At 36.7% G+C, this 21957-nt stretch overlaps 2 protein-coding genes across 4 annotated transcripts in view; one reads left to right on the top strand and one right to left on the bottom strand.

Annotated features, from left to right (window-relative positions):
* Window positions 1-12535, top strand: part of nbeab (neurobeachin b) — a 770985-nt gene extending 758450 nt beyond the window's left edge. For both annotated transcript variants that reach the window (XR_012390920.1, XR_012390919.1), the window contains exon 30: window positions 12451-12535. The gene's annotated coding sequence lies outside the window, so the exon portion shown is untranslated. The remainder of the gene's footprint in view (window positions 1-12450) is intronic.
* trpc4b (transient receptor potential cation channel, subfamily C, member 4b) overlaps window positions 5962-21957 on the bottom strand; it is a 57812-nt gene continuing 41816 nt past the window's right edge. The window contains exons 4-11 of one of the 2 annotated variants that reach the window (XM_009291786.5): window positions 19035-19371; window positions 16905-17044; window positions 16515-16828; window positions 15994-16189; window positions 14127-14318; window positions 13851-13892; window positions 13658-13747; window positions 5962-7378 (exon numbers count right to left, since the gene is read on the bottom strand). In XM_009291786.5, the coding sequence (XP_009290061.1) occupies window positions 6839-7378; window positions 13658-13747; window positions 13851-13892; window positions 14127-14318; window positions 15994-16189; window positions 16515-16828; window positions 16905-17044; window positions 19035-19371 (1851 nt within the window). In that variant the 3' untranslated portion in view covers window positions 5962-6838. 2 annotated transcript variants of the gene reach the window in all.

Here is a 21957-nt window from a genome sequence, read left to right as displayed (position 1 = left end):
TTTGTACTCTCTGCTTGGTCTGTGTCCGACTCGACTCGTACTCGGAGGTCTTTAGCCTCCTTGTTAGAGCAACCGACTCCCAAGCGGAAGGTTGCCGGTTCGATCCCAGCTCTGAGCGGGTTGGGCAGTGTAGGACCGGCAGGGTTACATTGGTGCCGTGACCCGGATGGGAGTGAGGTTTAGGGGGTGATTGTAACGGAGGTCAGCTAGTGTGTGCTGTACAGGTAAACCTCACTCCTCTGACCTCTAAGGGTGCTCTAGCGACAGACGCTAGAGGCCATGGTCTTTATCCTCCTTGTTAGAGCAACCGACTCCAATGCGGAGGGCCGCCATTACAGGTCGGCGGGGTTACATTAGCTTCTCTCTCTGTCTGTCAGCCTGTCTGTTGGACAGAGCGTAGGAGCACTTGTCTCCACCCCTTGTTACGTTGGGCGGGAAGCCGAAACTGTGAAGCAACACGCCCGTAAAACAGCAAACTGTGTAAACGCCCCCAACATGACACTTTTTAACAAGTTATAATAAAAACATCTGAACTGTGTGTTGAACTGAACCTAAACTGGCACACTCAGAAGAACCATAATATTAATATTAAATCATAAAAAAGGGGTAAACTATGTGCCCTTTAAATTTGATAACACTATGTGAATCTTACATTATTGTTTGTTTGTTCTATAATATACAGTTGGCTGTATTTTCTGTGATCTTTTTTTGAAATAATATTGTAATTTATATTTTCCCTGGCATTATTTTTGTTACTCTCTCTCTCTCTCTCTCTCTCTCTCAGGATGCTAGGGATTGTTGGCAACACAGGCTCATTGTGAAAACACACTCCAGTCTAAAATTCTGGAGAGAGCAAATGTAGCCAGTGCTATGTATGGCTGCATTTCATCTTTAAAACAAATGCTACGGGGCGGTATGATGGCTTTTCTTTTTATGCTTACTAACTGACCGCTTACCTCCGTAGTCCATGGATGTCTTTTCTGCTGATACCATTTTGTCCAGGGCTTGCCATATACGTGGGTGGACTTGAGACACAGAGAGGAGTTGACCGTGATGACGGGGTTCGAGTCTGGTAAAGGATGGTTCCAGGTTGATTGGTGCTTTTGAAAACACTATTGGTTGGATTTAGAAACAGGACGAGGGTGGGTCAATGAATCGGTCAGTCAATCGACAATGGCCTTTGGTGGACTTACGTGAGACTTTATGCACAAATGGCACTCGCGAGAGAAATTTGAGATCTCAAAAAGCATACACAGCGGCCTCTAGTAGATTTGTAAAAAAACAAAAACTGCAAAAAAAATAAAAAATGAAACAAAAAACGTGGGATGTATTTGGCGCTCTCCAGAAATGCATATAAGGGTACGTTTTCACAATGAGCCTGGCTTGATTGTTGGCCATTGCTCTAAATTAAAGGTCATATAATATTACAAATATTGCTTAAACCTTTCCTCAAGTATCAGCAGGAGCCACAATTGTTTTTTATTTGTTTTGTGTTTAGTTTTTTACTTTCAAAGTGTTAACTTGCATTTTACAAATCACAGATAAAAAAGCTATAACAGTTAAAAAAATCTTCTTTAAAGTTCTACCAAATAAAAAGTCACAACCTACAGTTCATCTTGGATGGCCTGAGCGTGATTAAACTGTTACAATCAAACTGCAATGAAAAAGTCTTACTTGACCTCACAGCCAAAGGAAGACTTGTCAAAACTGTTATTCAGCATTTAAATCTCACAGAAACGGGATCCTGAAGGAAGAGTGAGTACAAGAGAAAGAAATGAAAACGCATCTGGAAATAGCTTCCTCACTTTCTTCCCACTCTTTATCTTTTCCCTTGCTTCTCCGTCTGTGCTTTTATGGCTTTTGGACAAGTCCTGCTGTATGCTTTTCTGGCGAGCTGAGAGACACTGGTAGTAAATATCAGAACATCGACATAATCCCCTCAAGCTGCAGGGATTCTGCTGTAAACAGATACGAGATCACAAAAGAAAAAAACAGTAAGAAAACAATGTAGCCAGGCTATAATAAAGCGACACATAGAGCCATCTTAAAGATTCCAGTTTTTGTTTTGAAGGTCTCTTATCATTACAAACACATCTAGGCTTTGGGTAGGCTACAACAACTGTGTTTGAGGGTCAAAGTAAATGTTGTTCATGGTCAGCCAAAAAGAAAAATTATAGACAGTCATAGTGCATGTAAGACTTTTTGGAATAGACTTTTCTGATTTCTGGTTCTGAAATCGATGGACTTGTTTCTGAGAATTGAATAATCTGTTTTTGATTCTTCCACATCCTGCCAAATAGGTAAAAAGCTTTTTAAAAAACAGCTCATTCAAGCACATAATTTATTTCATGAATGCTACAAAGAAACCATGTCTAAACTGTATATAGATGCATGTATTCCACTGAATATAAACTATAAACAAACAGCAAGTTTACTGAAATAACCATTTCATCTAGGCCATAGGTCTCAAACTTGATTCCTGGAGGGCCGCAGCTCTGCACAGTTTTGTGCCAACACTAATCAAGCAGAGCTGACGCAACTAATCAATGTGTTCAACACTAAAGACCATTAAGCAGGAGTGAGTTTGAGCTAAACTATGCAGAGCTCCAGCCCTCCTGGAATTAGAGACCATTGGGGGCATATGAAATACACATGCTTTTCAACCTTTTTACAAGATGTAAAATAAGTCTTCTGTGTCTCCAGAATAGGTCTGTGAAGTTTCAAGTCAAAATACCCAACGGCTCATTTAGTACAGCCTCTTGAAAATGCCAAATTCTCAAAGGGAATTGTAACTGTTTTGCACCTGTGCCTTTAAATGCTAATGAGCTGGTTCTCCACTCACTCTTTGGACATTTAGATTCAGAGAATGATAGGCAGGGTCGGATAGGAGGATAAACACAGCAGAACGACAGACAGCAACTCAGACACAATGAAACAGAGAGCCTACTTTTGCTCATCTATTCTGAGAACAAGTGAAAGGATGCACATCAGATGGGCAAATGCATTACATACTGCTGTATAGAGATGCATTATAGCTAAGTTACTGTACAAAATTAACCTGACTTAACGTCCACAAACTGGGACTTCCATTGTGAGATTAAAGTGTCCTTGTTTATAGTTGTGTACACTACTATATAGCTGTGATGACTCCAGTGGTTCTTTATTGCGTAGCTCAAAATGAATAGTTCAAAAAATAGAAAGTGCAACACTTACTGCTTCTTGAAGTGTAGTTGAGTTGGAACAGATCTTTTAATAGCAGTTTTAATGCAATTTATGTCCTGTGGACATTATGAAACATGTTGATACAATTAGTGTGATTTCACCAAGTAGGACATGTTCTTGGAATAACATCTACAGTATGCTGATCCTGGAACAACATTACAATCAGCCAATCAGAATTAAAGGATATGTTTATAGTGTATGCTAATTTAGACTTATGGTAAGGGTTATGCACTTCCAAATAATTGTTATCCAATTGGTATTTTGTGAATAATTTACAGTTATGGTTGGGTTTAAAAGTAGGGAATAGGTCTGGATTACATTTTCGAACAAAAAGGACGTTCCAGGATCGCATCGTGTGATTTCACCAAATGAGAGATGTTCCTGGCTTTACATATTTGTTGATCCTGGAACAACATTCCAATCAGCCAATCAGAATTAAAGGATATGTTATAGTTTATGCGAAGTTTAGGCTTACAGTTAGGGTCATGTACTTCTACATAATTGTTAGCCAACTATTTTTTAATTATAATTTATGCCATAATTCTGCTAATGAAACATTGATCTTTGAAACTTTGGAGATCTTTTATATACAACAGTCACATTACATTAAAAAACAAAAACAAAAAAAAAAACACTAAGGATGCCTTAACTGAAAGAGTTATTACACAAACCCCTTTTGTCTCCTGAACTATTACTTTATGATTATATATATTTCAAAATAATAAAAAGAACATTCAAACAGATTCACAGCATTTTTGTGTCGATACCACATTTGCCTCAAAGACACTGCGAGTATAACAGGGAGACACACTTCAACTGCAACAAAGTCTCCGAAATATCTGCTGACAATTTATTCACTGTTAACTGAAAACAGCATGGTGGGCCCCCAGATAAAGGACTGCAGCAAAGTCAATTAATTAAAGTACAAGAGCAGCCACTGTGTGTTGCCATGACAACAGAAGACAAATAACTAGCGATTATGAGTGAAAGATTCTACGAGTGCTGCAGTATTAATCAGCTGGTGAAGTGCAGCCATATTGGAAGAAGAAGGAAAACAATGTGTGCACAGCAAAAAACAAACAAACTAAATTCCTCTCGAATATAAAACATATTCAATTTTTAAAACAAAATGAATGTAATGAATAATTGAGAATATTAGGTGGGTGTTTCAATCCATGATTAACATGAAATAAAAAATAAATCCTGCAGAATTTTACGTGGAGAGAGTGAGTTTTTATTTTTTTATATTGAAATACGATAAATAATTTCAGGCAAGTATGTCAACATTTCGACAGGAAGATATTTATCCAAAATCACAATATTGAGGATACTCAAGGAAACCTGTTATAACAGATGGAACCAGATGTAGGTATCTGCATTATGGGTGCTATACTTTAATTGCATAGTCATTTATATTTATATATGTATTTTTTTTTATCAGTCTGCAGCTGCAGAATGTTATATATAACTAAATATTGTTGATTTTGAGCTAAATTATATACTTATTAATACATTTATACACTACTGGTATACACTAACAAACCCTATTCACATTTCCAGGTTTCTCAGTAGCGGAAGTTATACATATTTACTGTACATTGGATGTCACCTACTCTATTGTTGTCTGTTGAAAGAAATGCATCAAAAGAGCCGCCATTTTGGGTAGCGCTCTGAATGTGGGACCAAGGTGCAGTGGAGGACTGTCCATCCAGAGTCAGATACAGTATATACACATATATACCATACCTATGTATGGAACATACAGAATGTATGTTTTGTTTGTTTGCTTGTTACTACACCGTACAGCACTAAAGTCCAGCATCTTCATATTGGCTTTAGTCTTGACTTGTGTGGTTGAATGACATTTGTCCTGGGAGCACTGTACAAATCTGCCAGCATTATTGGTGCATGCTCAGGGTCCGTATGCGATATCCAGTGTATATATCTATGTGAATGAGATCGTACAAGTTTATAAGAATTAGGCCAATAAATCAAAAAGTTATGGAAATTGTGTTGTCAACAAGGCAACTATAATTCGATGTTTGTTTTTCATGTTCTGAAGATAATCTGGTTTAAGTTTCATGGAAAAACATGAAATAAAAAAGGTAAACAAAATGAACTTTTTTTACAAAAAAATAATATTGAAAAGTTCACACTTAGCTAATGAATGATTATAAAGCTTGTTTGGCTTGCTGTCCTGTGAGAGAGCCCTAAGCTCATAAAGATCCTTGAGTCCGGGGCTCCCTACCGTTAGCAAGGTGAGAGGAGAGTTTGAGCTCAGGTAGATCTCGAGAACTCCCCTGCTGTAGTAGGTTAGCATATAGTGATTGCTCCCCATATAGAACATATAGTGATTGCTCTTAAGAGATGACTACTTACTAGAAGCATGTCTATGGTGCCGATTTAGATTAATCAATTAACTTGGGTTGCATGTTTTTGGACATGTGGGAGGAAACTGGGGAACTGGGGGGAATGTATAAACTGCACAGAAACGTTGGCTGGCTTGGTAAGGACTAGAATCAGTGACGTTCTTGCTGTGAGGCAACACTGCTTACCACTGAGCCATCGTGTCACCCATCTAGGAAAAGAGGAGGATTAGGGGTGGAAGGGGGGATTCTTCAAAACGAAGATGGCTGTTATATGGAACTGAGGGTATTTATGGTGGCTTAGGAATCATCTGATTGGTGAATCATAATTTAAATAAAGCGGGACCAGCCGCAAGCAATCAAGCATGTGATACTCTCGAAATTAGTTTATAAATAAACTTCACAAACAGCAGAAGAAACATAATACAAACAACAGCAACTGATAAAATAGTGACGATACAATTGGTGCTTGGTCTCTATTATAATCATAATCATTGTCATCATTTTTGTCATCAGTTTCTCTGGGCACTGATCACAAAAACTTTGTTTTCCAAATAGTCATGAAAGTAAAAGGATGCTGCACAGTGAAAATGTAAGAATAAATAAGAAAAAAAAAATCTGTTAATTATTTTCTTATATGTGCTTGCTTCAATAACAATTCCCAAAAGCCATTAATCAATCACCTACATCCCCCCCCCCCAATATATTGACCACTCATTACATTCATTTTAGAGACAGAGAGCTGGGTTCGGTCTTTATGCACACATTTGTACGTTACATATAGAGAGTAATACCCAGGTCTGTGAACTGATGCTCACTTTTTATCTTTTAGAAATATATTTAAATCTGTATTCAATCGAATTAAGAATCGAGAATCAACTGAAATGGAATCAAATTGAAATGAGAGATTGTGAATCTGAATCAAATTCGAGAATCAAGAGATTTGATTCAATACCCAGTCCTACAAATAAAACACTTAACAGGTCAGTTGGAGATCATTTGGCGTGTTTTTCTGAGTTCCCCCATTCCTCTTTCTCCAGATTTATGGGCGCTCTTGGGATCTGTAGTGCTGGGAAGTTTCTTGAGTCCAAAAACAACCTAGCAAATATCTTTTCCTGAGCAAATTCTTCTTACAAAACCTCACCTCTGTGCATAAGAGAGGACACTGTTCCATCTCTGACAAAGAATACAGTCAGCAAAACTTGAGATTTATATAACCCGTGGTTACAAAAGAAAGCCAGTTTGTTTGTCTAATGTTCATGCGAAGATGCAATATGCTCCATCTCTTGCTCTTCCAACACTCTCTCGTCTTCCTCCATCAGGCACTTTGATTCATTTACGTCCTGTTCCACTTTTCCTGCCAGAGGTTTGTCCTCTTTCCCCCAGTCTAATATGTCAGGATCTGATTCCGTTGCCTCCTCAGCAAGCGAGTAGATCTTATTTGGGTTTTGTTTCTTTGGGAATAGCCCAAAGTCTGTGAAATCTTTGGGGAAATCACTCCTGGCTTTGTCTTTGAGTATGGGTTCAGTAAGAACTACTGCCGATCCATTGGCCAAACAGCCAAGAGACGCCTTTGCCTCCTCAGAGTTTTGTTGCTGCAGCGCTGTAGTGACATCATATAAATGTAGTTTGCTGTTCTGTTTAAGTGCTGAGGAATATTGAAGCGAACCCTCGGGATGAGAAACATCGGAGGCCGATGTGTCAGACTTATTGGCGCGAGTACTTTTCCGGTTGCCTTTCATCATTCCAATAACTTCATAGCGGAAGCTTGAGATGTCCTGCTTCAGCTCCTATTAAAAAATAATTTGAGTACACAATTATTTAAGTCAAAATAATTGCAAAAATCTTGAAGATACATTTGTAAAAGTGCATTCAGAGACAAATAGCTCATTTCCACTGAGTGGTACAGTACAGCATTGTACAGGTCAATACAGGTCACCTTTTTCAGGGTTGCGTTTCCACTGCTAAAAGGGTAACAATGGTACTCTTTTGGTGGGTGTGGTGTATGCAAAAGTTTCAGACGACATAATTTTTGCTCTAGGAAATGTCTACAGTAAAGCTGTACGGGTCATTCACATATCATATGAGGAGCACTTCTCACAAAAAAGATGCTTTATACACATAAATACTTGTGTATAAATGTTCATTACTAACCTTTCTATGAAGATAATTTAATCATAACTGCAGATCAATCACGTGCAAAATAGCCGACTGTAACGTCTGCAATTATATAAAATAAATAAATAAATCCAACATATGAACACAAACAGACCCTTACAGGCTCTGATATGTTATCAATTACAGAAAAACTACACACAGCATAAATTTAGGCCTTATTTAGGTTCAAAACAACACGAAATATAGCCCACAGTCAAAGCAAACCTCTCATTTGTGTCTTTAATCTTCATCAGCACGTTTAGCCTCTTGTTGGAAAGTTATTCTGTCATTCTGAGTTCATAATAGTCCAAAAGGTGATGATAAAAGTTAAACATGGTAGTTTGTTCATGTTTTAGGTTGCAGACGCATCAACTGCTGCTGTTTTTTCCGGCTTCTCCGTTGTTGTTTTTTCATGCTTTACTCTCTCGCGTTTGTTCCATACTGACAGGATTGGATATCAAAGCCCTTCAATTATCATGAGCAGGTTATTAATATGAGCTCAAAAAGTTTGTTAATTCAAATATAGTCAAGATCGCGAGCTCTCTGGACAAAGTGAACCCAATCGCACATTTAGACGGGCGCGTAAAACAACAGCAGATTTTGTTCTTCTTGGCTTTGTGCCTGTTCATCAAGACAACAACAAGGTTTGTTTGAGCTCGGGTCGACCATGGCTCATTAGTATATGAATATATTATTATGGTGTAATGTCTCGGCTGTGTATTTAAAACAAGGAACTTCCTTAGTTTTCATTCTGGTTTGATGCTAGCTCCACCATTAAAGTCTAGCTCCACCTTTTGGTACCCTTGATACCCATTGTAAAGGTTGCCGAAAAAGTGGTACGGTGCGGTTTAGTTCAGAAAGCCTTTTGACAGTGGAAATGGCTATAAAAGCGTACCGACCTTACTGTACCGTTCCACTCAGTGGAAAAGAGAGAACAAAGAGAAATATGCATACTCATGAACACACATACATGCACACACAAACTACTGGAATAACAGTTCCACCAGCCAATGACAAAACAAACAAACAAAATGACAAATTAAAAAAATATATTAAAGTCTCAAGTTGTAAATGTAGTACTAAAAAATCCTTTTGCTACATTTTCAGCCCTTGTTAGTACAAAATAAGGAATTTCACCATGTATCATTGTTAAGATTATTACAAAAAAGTTCAAATGTGTGCTGTGCAAAACAATGTGGTTCTTTTCACTATATCAAGTTATTTGTTTTCTAAGTATAGTGGCTTTGGATGTTGCTTACATTACACGAGAATTACTTAAATTACGGTGTGAATCAAATGGTGTGGGACATAGAACAACACATTTGGGCTTGAAGGAAGAATGTTCAATAAGGTTGGTTTCTGTCAGTGTTCGAATTCCTATATTAATGTTATGGCAGATGCTGGCAATCAGGGTTTCTCTTGTGCACATACTTTTTACTGGCAACAACCTTGAGAACTGTGTTATATCAGCTGAATGCAGGATAGCCTAGACATCTAATAGATAGCAATATATGCAACTTGCATATCTAAAATACAAGTTTGTGTGAAATTCAAAGATACAAAATAGGTGTCAAATACATGTACATAAGGGGGTGTGAAAAAGTGTTTGCCCCTTACAGATTTCTTATGTTTTTGCGTGATATAGAATCATTGCAAGTTAAAAAGTAAAAAAAAAAAACTTGATTGCAGTTGTTGCTACTATGGATGGCCCAATCAAAGGCAAACTCTTTTTCACAAAGGGCTATATTTTTGTATTTTTCCCCTCAATAATAAAAACCTGGAACGTTAAAGTGTGACAAACATGCAAGAAAATTAGAAATCTGTTAAACACTTTTTCACACCAGTGTACAGTATATGCAACATATATTTCACAACAGAGCACAAGATGGCTTTTTACACAATTATATGAAAATATCAGTATGTAGGATAAATGTGCCATGAACAGTTTGAAAGCCAAATCACATCTTTAGGCACTTCTTTGAGAAACAGTCCAAAAGAATTATGTGCACCCCTGTATATAATACAGTTAAACAAGAAGTTTACATTCATTAATTAATTCATTTTCTTGTCGGCTTAGTCCCTTTATTCATCCGAGGTCGCCACAGCGGAATGAACCGCCAACTTATCCAGCAAGTTTTTACGCAGCGGATGCCCTTCCAGCCGCAACCCATCTCTGGGAAACATCCAAACACACATTCACACACACACTCATACACTACAGAAAATTTAGCCTACCCAATTCACCTATATAGCATGTCTTTGGACTGTGGGGGAAACCGGAGCACCCGGAGGAAACCCACGCAGGGAGAACATGCAAACTCCATACAGAAATGCCAACTGAGCCGAGGTTTGAACCAGCGACCCAGCGACCTTCTTGCTGTGAGGCGACAGCACTACCTACTGCGCCACTGCCTTGCCCCAGAAGTTTACATACACTTTAAAAAAAGAATCATAACCATGTTTTCTTTAAATGTCTGATGGTAAATCATACTAAACGTTTACTATTTTAGGATTACCTAAATGATTTACATTTGCTAAATGCCAGAATAATGAGAGCCTTTTTTTTTAATTTCTAGACAGTCAAAAGTTTACATACATTTCCTTGGTATTTTTTAGCTTTGCTTTTAAACTGTATAACTTTGGTCAAATGTTTTGGGTATCCTTCCAAAAGCTTCTCACAATAGTTTAAAGGAATTTTGGCCTATTCCTCCTGACAGAATTGGTTTAACTGAGTCAGATTTGTTGGCTGTCTTGCTCACACAAGCTTTTTCAACTATGCACACAAATTTTCTATAGGATTGAGATCAGGGCTTTGTGATGGCCAATTTCCTGGTTGATGTCTTGAGATGTTGCTTCAGTATTTCTACATAATGTTCTTTCTTCATGATGCGATCTATGCTGTGAAGTGGACCAGTCCCTCCAGCAGCAAAACAGCCCCACAACATGATGCTGCCGCCCCCATACTTCACAGTTGGGATGGTGTTCCTAGGCTTGTAAGTTTTCCCTTTGTCCTCCAAATGTAACACTGGTCATTATGGCCAAACAGGTCAATCTTAGTTCCATCAGACCACAGGACATGTCTCCACAAATTAGTCTTTTTCCCAGTGAAATTTAGTAAATTGTAATCTGGCTTTTTTTTGTTGTTGTTGTTGATTCTGGCTTGTTCATTTTCCCGTGTTGTTACACAAGGAAGCGGTTTGTTTGAGGTTTTCCTAAAACACTATTCTATTCAAAATCAGAAACTTCCAAATCCTTGACACCATCATCTGAGCTTTTTCAGTGGCATAATAATCATATTGTTTGTAAACTTGACTTTTAAGAAAAGTTATAACAATTTCTCAAAAAATATCTCTCATTATTCTCCTATTAAGCATAACAGAAACAAATTTGATAATTGTAACTTACCTAAAAGAGAAAAAGTTTAGTCTTAGTAACATCTGACTGTTTTAAAATGTTCATGTGCATTTTTACACAGTGTATGTAAACTTCTGGTTTTAACTGTATATATCAATGCTTCTTAAAAGTGGGTGGAGCTAAAGGGCTATTTTGGTGCATGCTGCTCAGTACGGCTTTCTGATTGGTTGAATTGTCTGTACTAATCTGCCTAATAAGTTAATAAAAAATATTTGACATTATGTCAACAAATGGGTTCAACTAAAGCACATACAACTGATTAACAACATCAGAGCTCACATTCGGCCTCTTTTTTATAGATTTTTATCAATAATTGTTAAAAATTAAAATTTAATTTGGAAAAAATTAATGTTTTTAAAAAAAACTTTTACCGGTACCCTATTGCACGTCATTAGTAGAGGTGCTACCGCTGAACACGATTACCAGACAAATAGACACAGGAAATAGTTTCCATGAGCTGCAGTTGCTTGTTTTGGGATTGTAATAATATAGAAAATAATATATATCAAAGGCCTTATACTTATAATGTAGTGCTTCATCCAAACCAATAAGTGTCAGTGTAAAATGTAGGACTGCAGTTGTATGCATTGAAAAATAGCAGCCAACGAAACATAAGCAAAGCCTAATCCCAGGTGGCACCTTAAAAAGTTGTGGGTCCACACTTTTTTGATGTAATGCTGCTTTAGAAGTCTGTACAGAGCTCGCATTAGTGCAGACTCCACAGAAGTAAACATCTAGCGTTCCGAAAAACGATGCTTTTGCGAGCACATTTCTGAAAGCTAAAATGATGCATGGGACACTGTACTTTAGTGGAAAGCCATTTAGGATTGAGCCCATGATTGCTGCACCTTTCCTTACTAACCTCATTATCATCTGAAAATAAATTAAATACTGATCAATTGTGATCCCTGTAGGCAAAACCAGTTTTGATGCTGATTACAAGCTACCTGCATAAAAAGTGAAATTTGAGATTTTTCACAATAATAGTTCATTAAGCCATCATCTAGTGATCCAAATGCACCGGAAAGCAATTACAAACCTTAAAACGATCTTTATTTGTAGTACTAAAGCTTCACTTCAGGATAATGAGAGTTATATTTTATTTTTGGTTAAAATAAAGATTCTCAAATGATGATTCTCAAACAGCTTCCATGCATTATCTCCATTTGTGTGTTTAATTAGGAATTAGGAGGAGTAAAAGTCAGGTTAAAAACACTTATGTCTATGTTAGAGATCAACATGAATTATCTTGATGCTTGTATGCACTGTAGCACGCCATGATCTTGTTAAGTACAATACGATCCTGGATTAACATCTATGTTGATCCTGGAAGATTTGTTGGAAAATATAGTCCATACCAATTCCCTACCCCTAAACCCAACCATAACTGTAAATAAATTATTACCCGATTCAGAGGGGAATAATAGTTGAATAACAATCATGTAGAAGTGCATAAACCATAAGCCTAAACTTATCATAAACAGTAAAGATATGCCTTAATTCTGATTGACTGATTGCAATGTTGTTCCAGGATTAACATAGATGTTTTTGTAACATCTTCCTATGCTAGGAATTGGCAACATTTGACTGTTAAAAAAAGTGTTTATTCTGTGACTTGTTCAATCAAGAGATTCAATCACAAATGCTAATTAATACAAATTATTAGCAAATTGGTCACAACACAAATAATTGAAGAAATGCGCAAATCGAATGCAACACTTGCAACAAACAGTTTGTGTTGTGACCATTTTGCAGCGCTTTTCTTCAGTTGTTTGTGTTGTGACCATTTTGCAACACGTGTGGTGTCAAATTGATGAAGATCGTTACTTTATTTGCTGGTGTTTTTTGTAATTGCATGTACTTTCTTAAATTGAAGCACATTAAGCTCTCTCAGCCACTTTAAATTAATCTATAGCAAAAAAGATATTATGAATGAGGGACTGACACTATCATTTTACACCGTAAAAAAAGTCTAGCTGCCATACATTTTTTTAAGTTAATTCAAATGAACTTTTCTAGTCATCTCAACTTACATCAATCAAACTGACTAAAATATTAAAGTTAAATTTTGTAAAACTTAAATCATGTAGCTGAAACCGGATTAACTTATTAAAAGAAATCGAAGCAACATAAAAATATTTGTTGTCTTGACTTTTTGTCATTCATTTTTACTGTTTATTTATTTATTTACTTTTGTTTGACATTTTGTCAAAAAAATCCAGTAAATTATGTTATTTGGTGTTCCTTCATACTTTTTCACTAGGTCATTTTAAACATTTTAGAACCCTCATAAACAACACTGGAGTTTTCTCAAAACTGATTTCTGTCTCTGAGTAGTATTTCTCAGATTCTAACAAATACATTGTTTTCATTTTAGTTTTTTCTAATGGAAAATCTGAAATAATTATTAAATTATTTATTTACTTATTAAAAAATTGTTCATTGAGATTTATTTTATCATCACTGCACATGTTTCTTCAAAAGAAATCACTGCTTACTTTGAAATTCTCTTCAGTGAGCCCCTCCTCAGTCTTGGCGTCTCGAATCATAGCAGCCACATATCTTTTTACCAAGTTTCTCAAGACCTCCTAAATTTATGGAAATAGCAATGCAATACACAAGTGGAAAAAAAACATAATATACATTTTATATTTAAAATAAAATCATGAAATAAAATGATTTTTACCCAACCTGGTATTGGTGGTTTAGTCTGACATTTTCAGCAGCTCTTCTCTAAAAGGAAAGACATTTCAATTCAATAAGTACAGTAAAAAAAAAGCATGTGCTGCCTCAAGCTTGCAGATAATCTTAAAACAGATATTTAGTTCTTATAAAATTCCCTTTGCTCTAATAAATGACATTAACATTGTTTTGTAATGTCATGTGATGATTCATTTAAACCTAATTTAATATTAAGACAAAAAATAAAGAAACACAAAGCAAAAGAGTTTATCTGCAGTCGCTCACCCCTAATGTCCCAAATGTCTCTTTCCTCTTTGACCTCCTCTTGAACACATGAACCTTAATCCATGTAATCAGGTAACATATGGATTTGGGACTGGGAATAATGTTGAATGGAGGTGGCAAGGTGCCTCCTTCTTCAAAATAACTCATCCATAATTTAGTTCTGGCAAATTTCCACTCAATATCAGCATGGTCCTTCAGGAAAAAAAAAAAATAAACAGAACACACACGATATGTGAAAAGCAGATCATTACTGAGAAATGTACACTTGCCTTTGATCTTTACAGATGCTTCCACACAATCGTAACTTACAAGCAAAATTTAAAAGTAATCTATTGTAATCTAAATACTATTTTAATCTTTTAAAAAAGAAGAAATAGTATAACACATGCTTTCACATTACTTTTCATAAGCAGTAACTAACACATTTAGTTACTCTTTTTAAAAGTGACTCAAAATTGAGATGTATATTACTTTGAAAAGTAACTGGATCCAACAATGCTTACAAAATAATGCACATTATACTGCATTTTACTAAAACTTTATCATCTGAAACAGCGACTTGTTTTATCATGCAAAGCGCACACATTTGGATTTGTGCTTAATGATAGATTTGCTGAACATTCTGCAAATTTCAGTTATATTTTTCATTTTTATTGTGAATGCCAGTGGTCACCAAACTTGTTTCAGGAGGGCTGGTGTCCTGCAGATTTTAGCTCCAACCCTAATCAAACACACCTGAACAATCTAATCAAGGTCTTACTAGGGATACTTAAAACATCCAGGCAGGTGTGTTGAGGCAAGTTGGAGCTAAATCCTACAAGGACACCGGCCCTCCAGGATCGAGATTGGTGACCTCTGGTGAATGCCATTGGAAGATTGGTAATGGACATCTTCACCATGTTTTCATTATCACATGATCTTTAAGTGCCAATTGTGTCCCACTTCCATTTATAAATCCATCTGTCAAATGGACAGTTTGTACTTAATTTGATTCTAATTCACAAGCTGTAATATAAACTACCTGACAAAAGTCTTGTAGCCTATCCAGGTGATAGGAAAAACAAATAACAACTTGACTTTTAATTGATCATTTGGTCTCAGAAGTGGCTTATATGAAAGGCAAAAGCCTCTAGATTATGCTTATTTTACCAAAATAAAACTTGATCATGCCTTGTTTTTTAATTATTTAATTAGGAAAGTAAAGTCTGACTTTGCTTAGACAAAAGCCTTGTCACAGAACTAATGTCATCTGCTATGCCTCCATCTTAACCAAGACATGCTCAATAATGTTCTTATCTGGTGACTGGGCTGGCCAATCCTGGAGCACCTTGACCTTCTTTGCTTCCCCGATACTGAATGTAACCCCAAACTATGATTTTTCCTTCAAACTTGACTGATTTCTGTGAGAATCTTGGGTCTAAGCAGGTTCCAATAGGTCTTCGCAGCATTTGTGATGATTAAGATGCAGCTCAACCTTCTGCCACTTTTCCAAATGATCAACTAGAAGTCAAGTTATTATTTGTTGCTCTTACAACTGGGATTGACGACAAGACTTTTGTCAGGTAGTGTATACAGTTCATTTTTTGACCCAATTATTGATCACTATATTGGGGTTTTAAAAGTCAAAGACAGTGATTTAATTAATTCAAAGATTTAATCTCGATTTATTGTTTTGTGTTATAAATTTTAAGCATATAAAAGATTCAGATATTTATAATGGTTAACCAGAATATGACACTCTTAAGAATGCAATTTAGATTCAGTGTGACTTAAAGCTACTGTATATGACTTGTTTTCAACAACATTCAACAGTTACAAAAAAAGTTAAGTCTACAAGTGCTTAAGTTTAACTGCAAGAAGAACTTACAGCAATATGCTGATAGGAGTTGTTCATCATGGCAATGAGCATGTTGAGGAGAACCACCAAAGAGATGACGTTATAGGTGCCGAACATGGTGGCGCCCACAAATTCAGTGAACTTGTGGTCAGCTTTGACATTAGTCACGTAAAGACTAATCAACCCAAAAATGGACCAAAACAAAGACTGCAAGGTCTCAAATAACCTGAAAAAAAAGACAATCAAAATTAGGACGCATATCCTCAACTTTTTGTTTAGCTTTCATTAGGATAAAGAGGTTTTGTAGATACTGTATGACATTTTGAGTTTTGGTTAAAGACATATTTCCCCCAAAACTGAAAAATTTCATAATTTCCTCACATTTGTTGAACACAAAATGTGATACTTTGTAATCGGTAGCCATTAAGTAGTATTAAGTCAAGGGCTACCAATTTCTTTAAAATATCTTGTTTTTTGTAAACAAAATAAGACATTTGAAATACTTGAGGAGCTAACTTCATTAAGGGGCAAAATATCCTTTTAGGACTTACGTTGAAAAAGCATTGTTTTGACGTTCACAGCGGATGCCTTTGCAGGTCATGCCCTCACTGTTCTCATAGTAGAAGTAAAGCTGATTGAGTCCATTTGCAAAGGCAAGCAGCACCAGGCAGTAGATGAACAGGAACTTTAGGATGTCCAACAGCATTCGTCCTAATGAAATCTGTAAAGGGCCCAGGTGAGAGTTGGCCGTGAAGAGCGAGATGAGGCGCAGAGAGCTGAAGATGTTGGCGATGGCGAACACTGCCTCGGCTACCAGTGTGGGATGCCACATTTCCCAGGTGTCCCTGGGTTTGCAACCACTGTACTGTTAGAAAAGAAGAAGTAAAAAGTTAATCGCTTTTAATCCAACTAACACCAGTGATTATTGTGATGCAACTTACCTTTACATATGCCACAATCTTCAGTGAAATGGTTGCAAGATACAAGGAATTCATCACAAAGTCCATAAGATTCCACCAGTCATGGATGTAATCCTGAAATCCACCATCCCACATCTGCTTGATCTCCGTCCATATGAATCCTGCAACAGCAGCCAAAGGATTTTGTTGGTTTATGTTCAAAGGCTTTCATGGCTCTCTGGTCCAATATGAACCGTGGAAATCATGCTCAGAGAATTTAGTAAGTAATTACAATCCAAAGACTTTAAAAAAAAATCAATTAGAGCTGTTTTTCAATAAATAAATATATATATATATATAGGCGCAGTAGGTACTGCTGTCGCCTCACAGCAAGAAGGTTGCTGGTTCGAACCTCGGCTCAGTTGGCATTTCTGTGAGGAGTTTGCATGTTCTCCCTCTCTGGGTGCTCTGGTTTCCCCCACAGTCCAAAGACATGCTGAAGGTGAATTGGGTGGGCTAAATTGTCCGTAGTGTATGAGGGTGACAGGCCCAGACAACAAGAAGAAGAATATATATATATATATATTTTTTTTTTTTTTTTCTCGGATTATGTTTCTGTGCAGACAGTGTAGATAGAGAAGTCTTTTCATGGATTAAAATTATATATAGTGAGATTAATATAGAGTATATAGAGATGTTATATGTGTTTAGAGTAATATATAATAAAATATAATATTACTACAAATATTATAAACTATAATATATTGCTATAAACTTCCAGTAATTAGTAGTAAGTTCCTGTCTTAACAAGTTGCTGAATCATTCATTCAAATGATTCATTCAAAATGGCTGATTCATTTAAAAAACAAGCTGGTGACTATCTTTATAAATGAATCGTTGAATCAAATGCTCTGTTCAAAAAAAGATTCATTCTGAAATGGCTCAGTACATTGCTGCTCTGAGGCAAATAAATGTTTCAGCTTTATTGAAATGGTTTTTGTTAGCCACAATTTTTCAATATTGTGTCTAAAATATAACTTAATAACTTATTGTTTGTAGAATTTTATAAAATCATCATCATATTTGTGATCTTGCTCATGTGCAGATAATCCAGAATATGACACTTTTGGAACATTTTTAATGCCTTCTAATTCTGTTCACACATGCATCACATCACAAGCTCTAGATTACTCACGGGATGTTTTTCGCCTCTTTTTAATGTCTTCTCTGCTATAGTTTATTTTTTGAACTTGCAAGAAATATAAAATTCAACGGTTCACACTTAGTTGATGTTATAATTTATTTATAATAAGCTTCTTTGGCATGCTGTCCCGGGAAAGAACCCTGAGCTCAGGGGATCCTCCTGCCCAGGGCTTCCTCCTGTTCGCAGGGTGAGAGGGGAGATTGAGCTCAGGTAGATCTTAAAAACTTCCCCGCCAATGTGGCTAAAGGTGAACCACTGATAGGAAACACTGGAAAATATTGATGCTGGGAGCTAGACTATGGTGCCTATTTGGCTTAATTAGTTTACGCGTGACACATGTCTTTCGACGGAGGGAGGAAACTGGGGAACTTGGGGGAAATCCACATGGAAATATGCAAATGCCACATAGAAATGCCAACCAGCCTGGAAAGGGCTAGAGCTGGTGGTGTTCTTGCTGTGGGGCAACAATGTTAACCACTGGGCCACCGTACCGCCTGATCTAGGTAAAAGGGGAGGACAAAGGGAGGAAGGGGGGTTTCTTTTAGATGAAGATGGATGTGGAATGCAGACTGTGGTTATTTATAGTGACTTAGGAATCATTTGATTGGAGGATCATGAAATAGCTAATGCTGGACCGACTGTGGTCAATCATAGGCATGTGATCCTCTCAAAATTAATGTCAATATTATGCATCCGTGGCAAACATGCAATGCATTTCGCATCCTTTACGTCACCTGTTGGAAATTTGCATCTATTTGTTCATTAGCATCAATTTAGTACATAATCTACTTCAAAAATTATATTTTATTTGGTGCGGACCAATAATTGTCATCAGTCAATACTTTTGGATTCATTCAAGACACATATTGTTTGCTTTTTGCAAACTACCCAAAACTCTCTTTAATGTTAGCTCATATCCTTAGATCATATCCTTATTATCATAGACAATAAATCACATAAACCCTTACCCAGAACCCAGGGTAAGATCATCCACTCCACTGTGGTAGGCTTTGGACCTTGGCGATCAGGATTATTGGAGACTATATGCTGAGAAGCCAGAAGCAGGAGGAAGAGGAAAGTCAGATAAGAAGCAGTGTGGCAAATGAACTTGATGAAGGGCTTGCGGATGAACAGGCCATATCGGCTCTTGGGGGCCACCAGGTAACACAGTGAGAGCAGAGGGAACATGAGGCCGATGAAGACGCAGGTGATCAGCTTGCCAGCCCAGTGACGTCTCCTCCAGCCTGGAAATTCATCATACCAGCGAGACGCCAACAGCTGCTGGCAGTTTGGCTGAGCTACAAACTGAGAGAGAGCAGAATAGAAGAAATCATGCGTTAATGTCTAAGCATGAACAGGTGCTTTGGGAAACTGGAAAATCTGCCAATTTGGCTTTTTCTGTAGGTTTCTATTTGTAAGACCAACTAGAATCTTATGGGGAAAAAAATTAGGAGACTACTTGAAAATTCTTAATTTCTCTGGATAATTTTTGTTTTATATTGAGCAAACTACTGTTAACATTTGTTTTAAATTTAAAACCAAAATGTTGTCATTTAGAACATTTTTTTCAAGGTGTAGAAAACATTTGTTATTCTGACCAAATCATTTTCTAAAGAGAAGAGAGAGAGCGGAATAAAAGAAATCATGTGTTATGTCCAAGCATGAACAGATGCTTTGGGAAACTGGAAAAGGGGCCAATGTGGCTTTTAATTTGCGGTTTCTTTTTGTAAGACAGTCTAGAATCTTATGGAACAAATTAAGAAAATACTTGAAAATTCTTAGTTTCTCTGGATTTATGTTTTATTTCAGTAAAACATCATTTTTGTTTTATATCATGTAAACTACGTATATTTTTTTCCAAATTTCAAATAAAAATTTAATTTAGAGCGTTTCTAATGCCCATAAATCATAACTAATAAATCAAAACTAATAAAAACATTTCTTATTCTAACCAATTTTCATTCTCCAGGAAAAAAAAACACTTTATATAAAAAAAACTTTATAGCATTTATAGTACATACACTCACCATCCACTTTATTAGGTACACCTTACTAGTACTGGGTTGGACACCCTTTTGCCTTCAGAACTGCCTTAATCCTTCATGGCATTGGTTCAACAAGGTACTGAAAATATTCCGCAGAGATCTTGGTCCATATTGACACAATATTATCAAACAGTTGCTGCAGATTAGTCGGCTGGGCATGAAGGGATAGACATGGTCAGCAACAATACTCAGGTAGGCTGTGGCATTGACGCTATGCTCAATTGGTACTAATGAGCCTAAAGTGTGCCAAGAAAATATCCCCCACACTATTACACCACCACCACCAGCCTGAGTCTTTGATACAAGGCAGGATGGATCCATGTTTTCAAGTTGTTGACGCCAAATTCTGACCCTACCATCCAATCTTCAATTGACCAATTTTAGTGAGCCTGTGTGAATTGTAGTCTCAGTTTCTTGTTTTTAGCTGACAGGAGTGGCACCTGGTGTGGTCTTCTACTGCTGTAGCCCATCCAACCCAAGGTTGGATGTGTAATGTGTTCAGAGATGCTCTTCTGCATACCTCGGTTGTAATTGTAAGTGGTTATTTGAGCTACTGTTGCCTTTCTATCAGCTCAAACCAGTCTGGCCATTGTCCTCTGACCTCTGACATCAACAAGGCATTTGCACTCACAGAACTGCAGCTCACTGGATATTTTCTTTTTTTGGATCATTCTCTGTAAACTCTAGCGATGGTTGTGCATGAAAATCCCAGTAGATTAGCAGTTTCTAAAATACTCAGACCAGCCCATCTGGTACTATATAACCATGCCACCTTCAAAGTCACTTAAATCACCTTACTTCCCCATTCTGATGCTCGGTTTGAACTGCAGCCTTGACCATGTCTACATGCCTAAATGCGTTGAGTTGCTGCTCAAATTTTACTCAAAAAATGAAAGGACCACTTGAAAATTCTTAAAAATATAGAATACATTTATTCTATACTGAAACTACAGATGAAATATCTTACAAATTTTATATGAATATCTTGTGATTATTTGCATAAAAGAACAAAAACAGTATTATAATATAAAGTACATTTTTATTTATTTATAGACAACACGATAAAACTAAATATTTTTATTTTTAATAACCCTGATTTGCAATTCAATTCATCTTTATTTGTATAGCGCTTTTACAATGTAGATTGTGTCAAAGCAGCTTAACATAATTATAACTGAAACAGTGTCATTCCAGTTTTCAGAGGTGAAGTTCAATTTAGTTCAGTTCAGTGTGGTTGAATTTTTTACTGCTGAGAGTCCAAACACTGAAGAGCAAATCCGTCGATGTGCAGCTCCACAAGTCCCAAACCAAGCAAGCCAGTTGTGACAAATCACAACAAATGAAAACATTTGTTTTTCGGACCAAATCATTAAAAGAAATCCTAATTACAATATTTTAACTGTGAAATTTGAAGAAATGCTATTATACATTTAACTAATTAAACAAAAATACATTTTTGCTCAAACCCATCCCTAATTAATGCAGAGAAATATTATAATATTCACATGCAGGGTCTCTTCATTTTCTCCATAGCCATATATTATATTTCCATAGTTTGTGAATGACACAGGGGCATTAAAATAAAGAAACATCATTACAGCATGAATTCCTCTCTGACTGAGCCATAAACTGCCACTAAAATTAAGTTACAGCACAAGCGAGCTGTACATCAGCCTTTTCCGCAGCTTGCCCAAAGCCAGACTCCTGGATGCCTGTGTAAAGTGAGCATTAGTGTCTTATAAAGTCAGAATGATGAAGTGAACATGAACTGGGAGGCAGGAGGTCTGGGTTTCTCTCATTTATTCCCCCTCCAACACAATGGCCAACATGTTGCTTCACACTGATT

Source organism: Danio rerio, chromosome 15, assembly GCF_049306965.1.
Source record: "Danio rerio strain Tuebingen ecotype United States chromosome 15, GRCz12tu, whole genome shotgun sequence".
NCBI lineage: Eukaryota > Metazoa > Chordata > Actinopteri > Cypriniformes > Danionidae > Danio > Danio rerio.
This window is presented reverse-complemented; position numbering and strand designations above follow the sequence as displayed.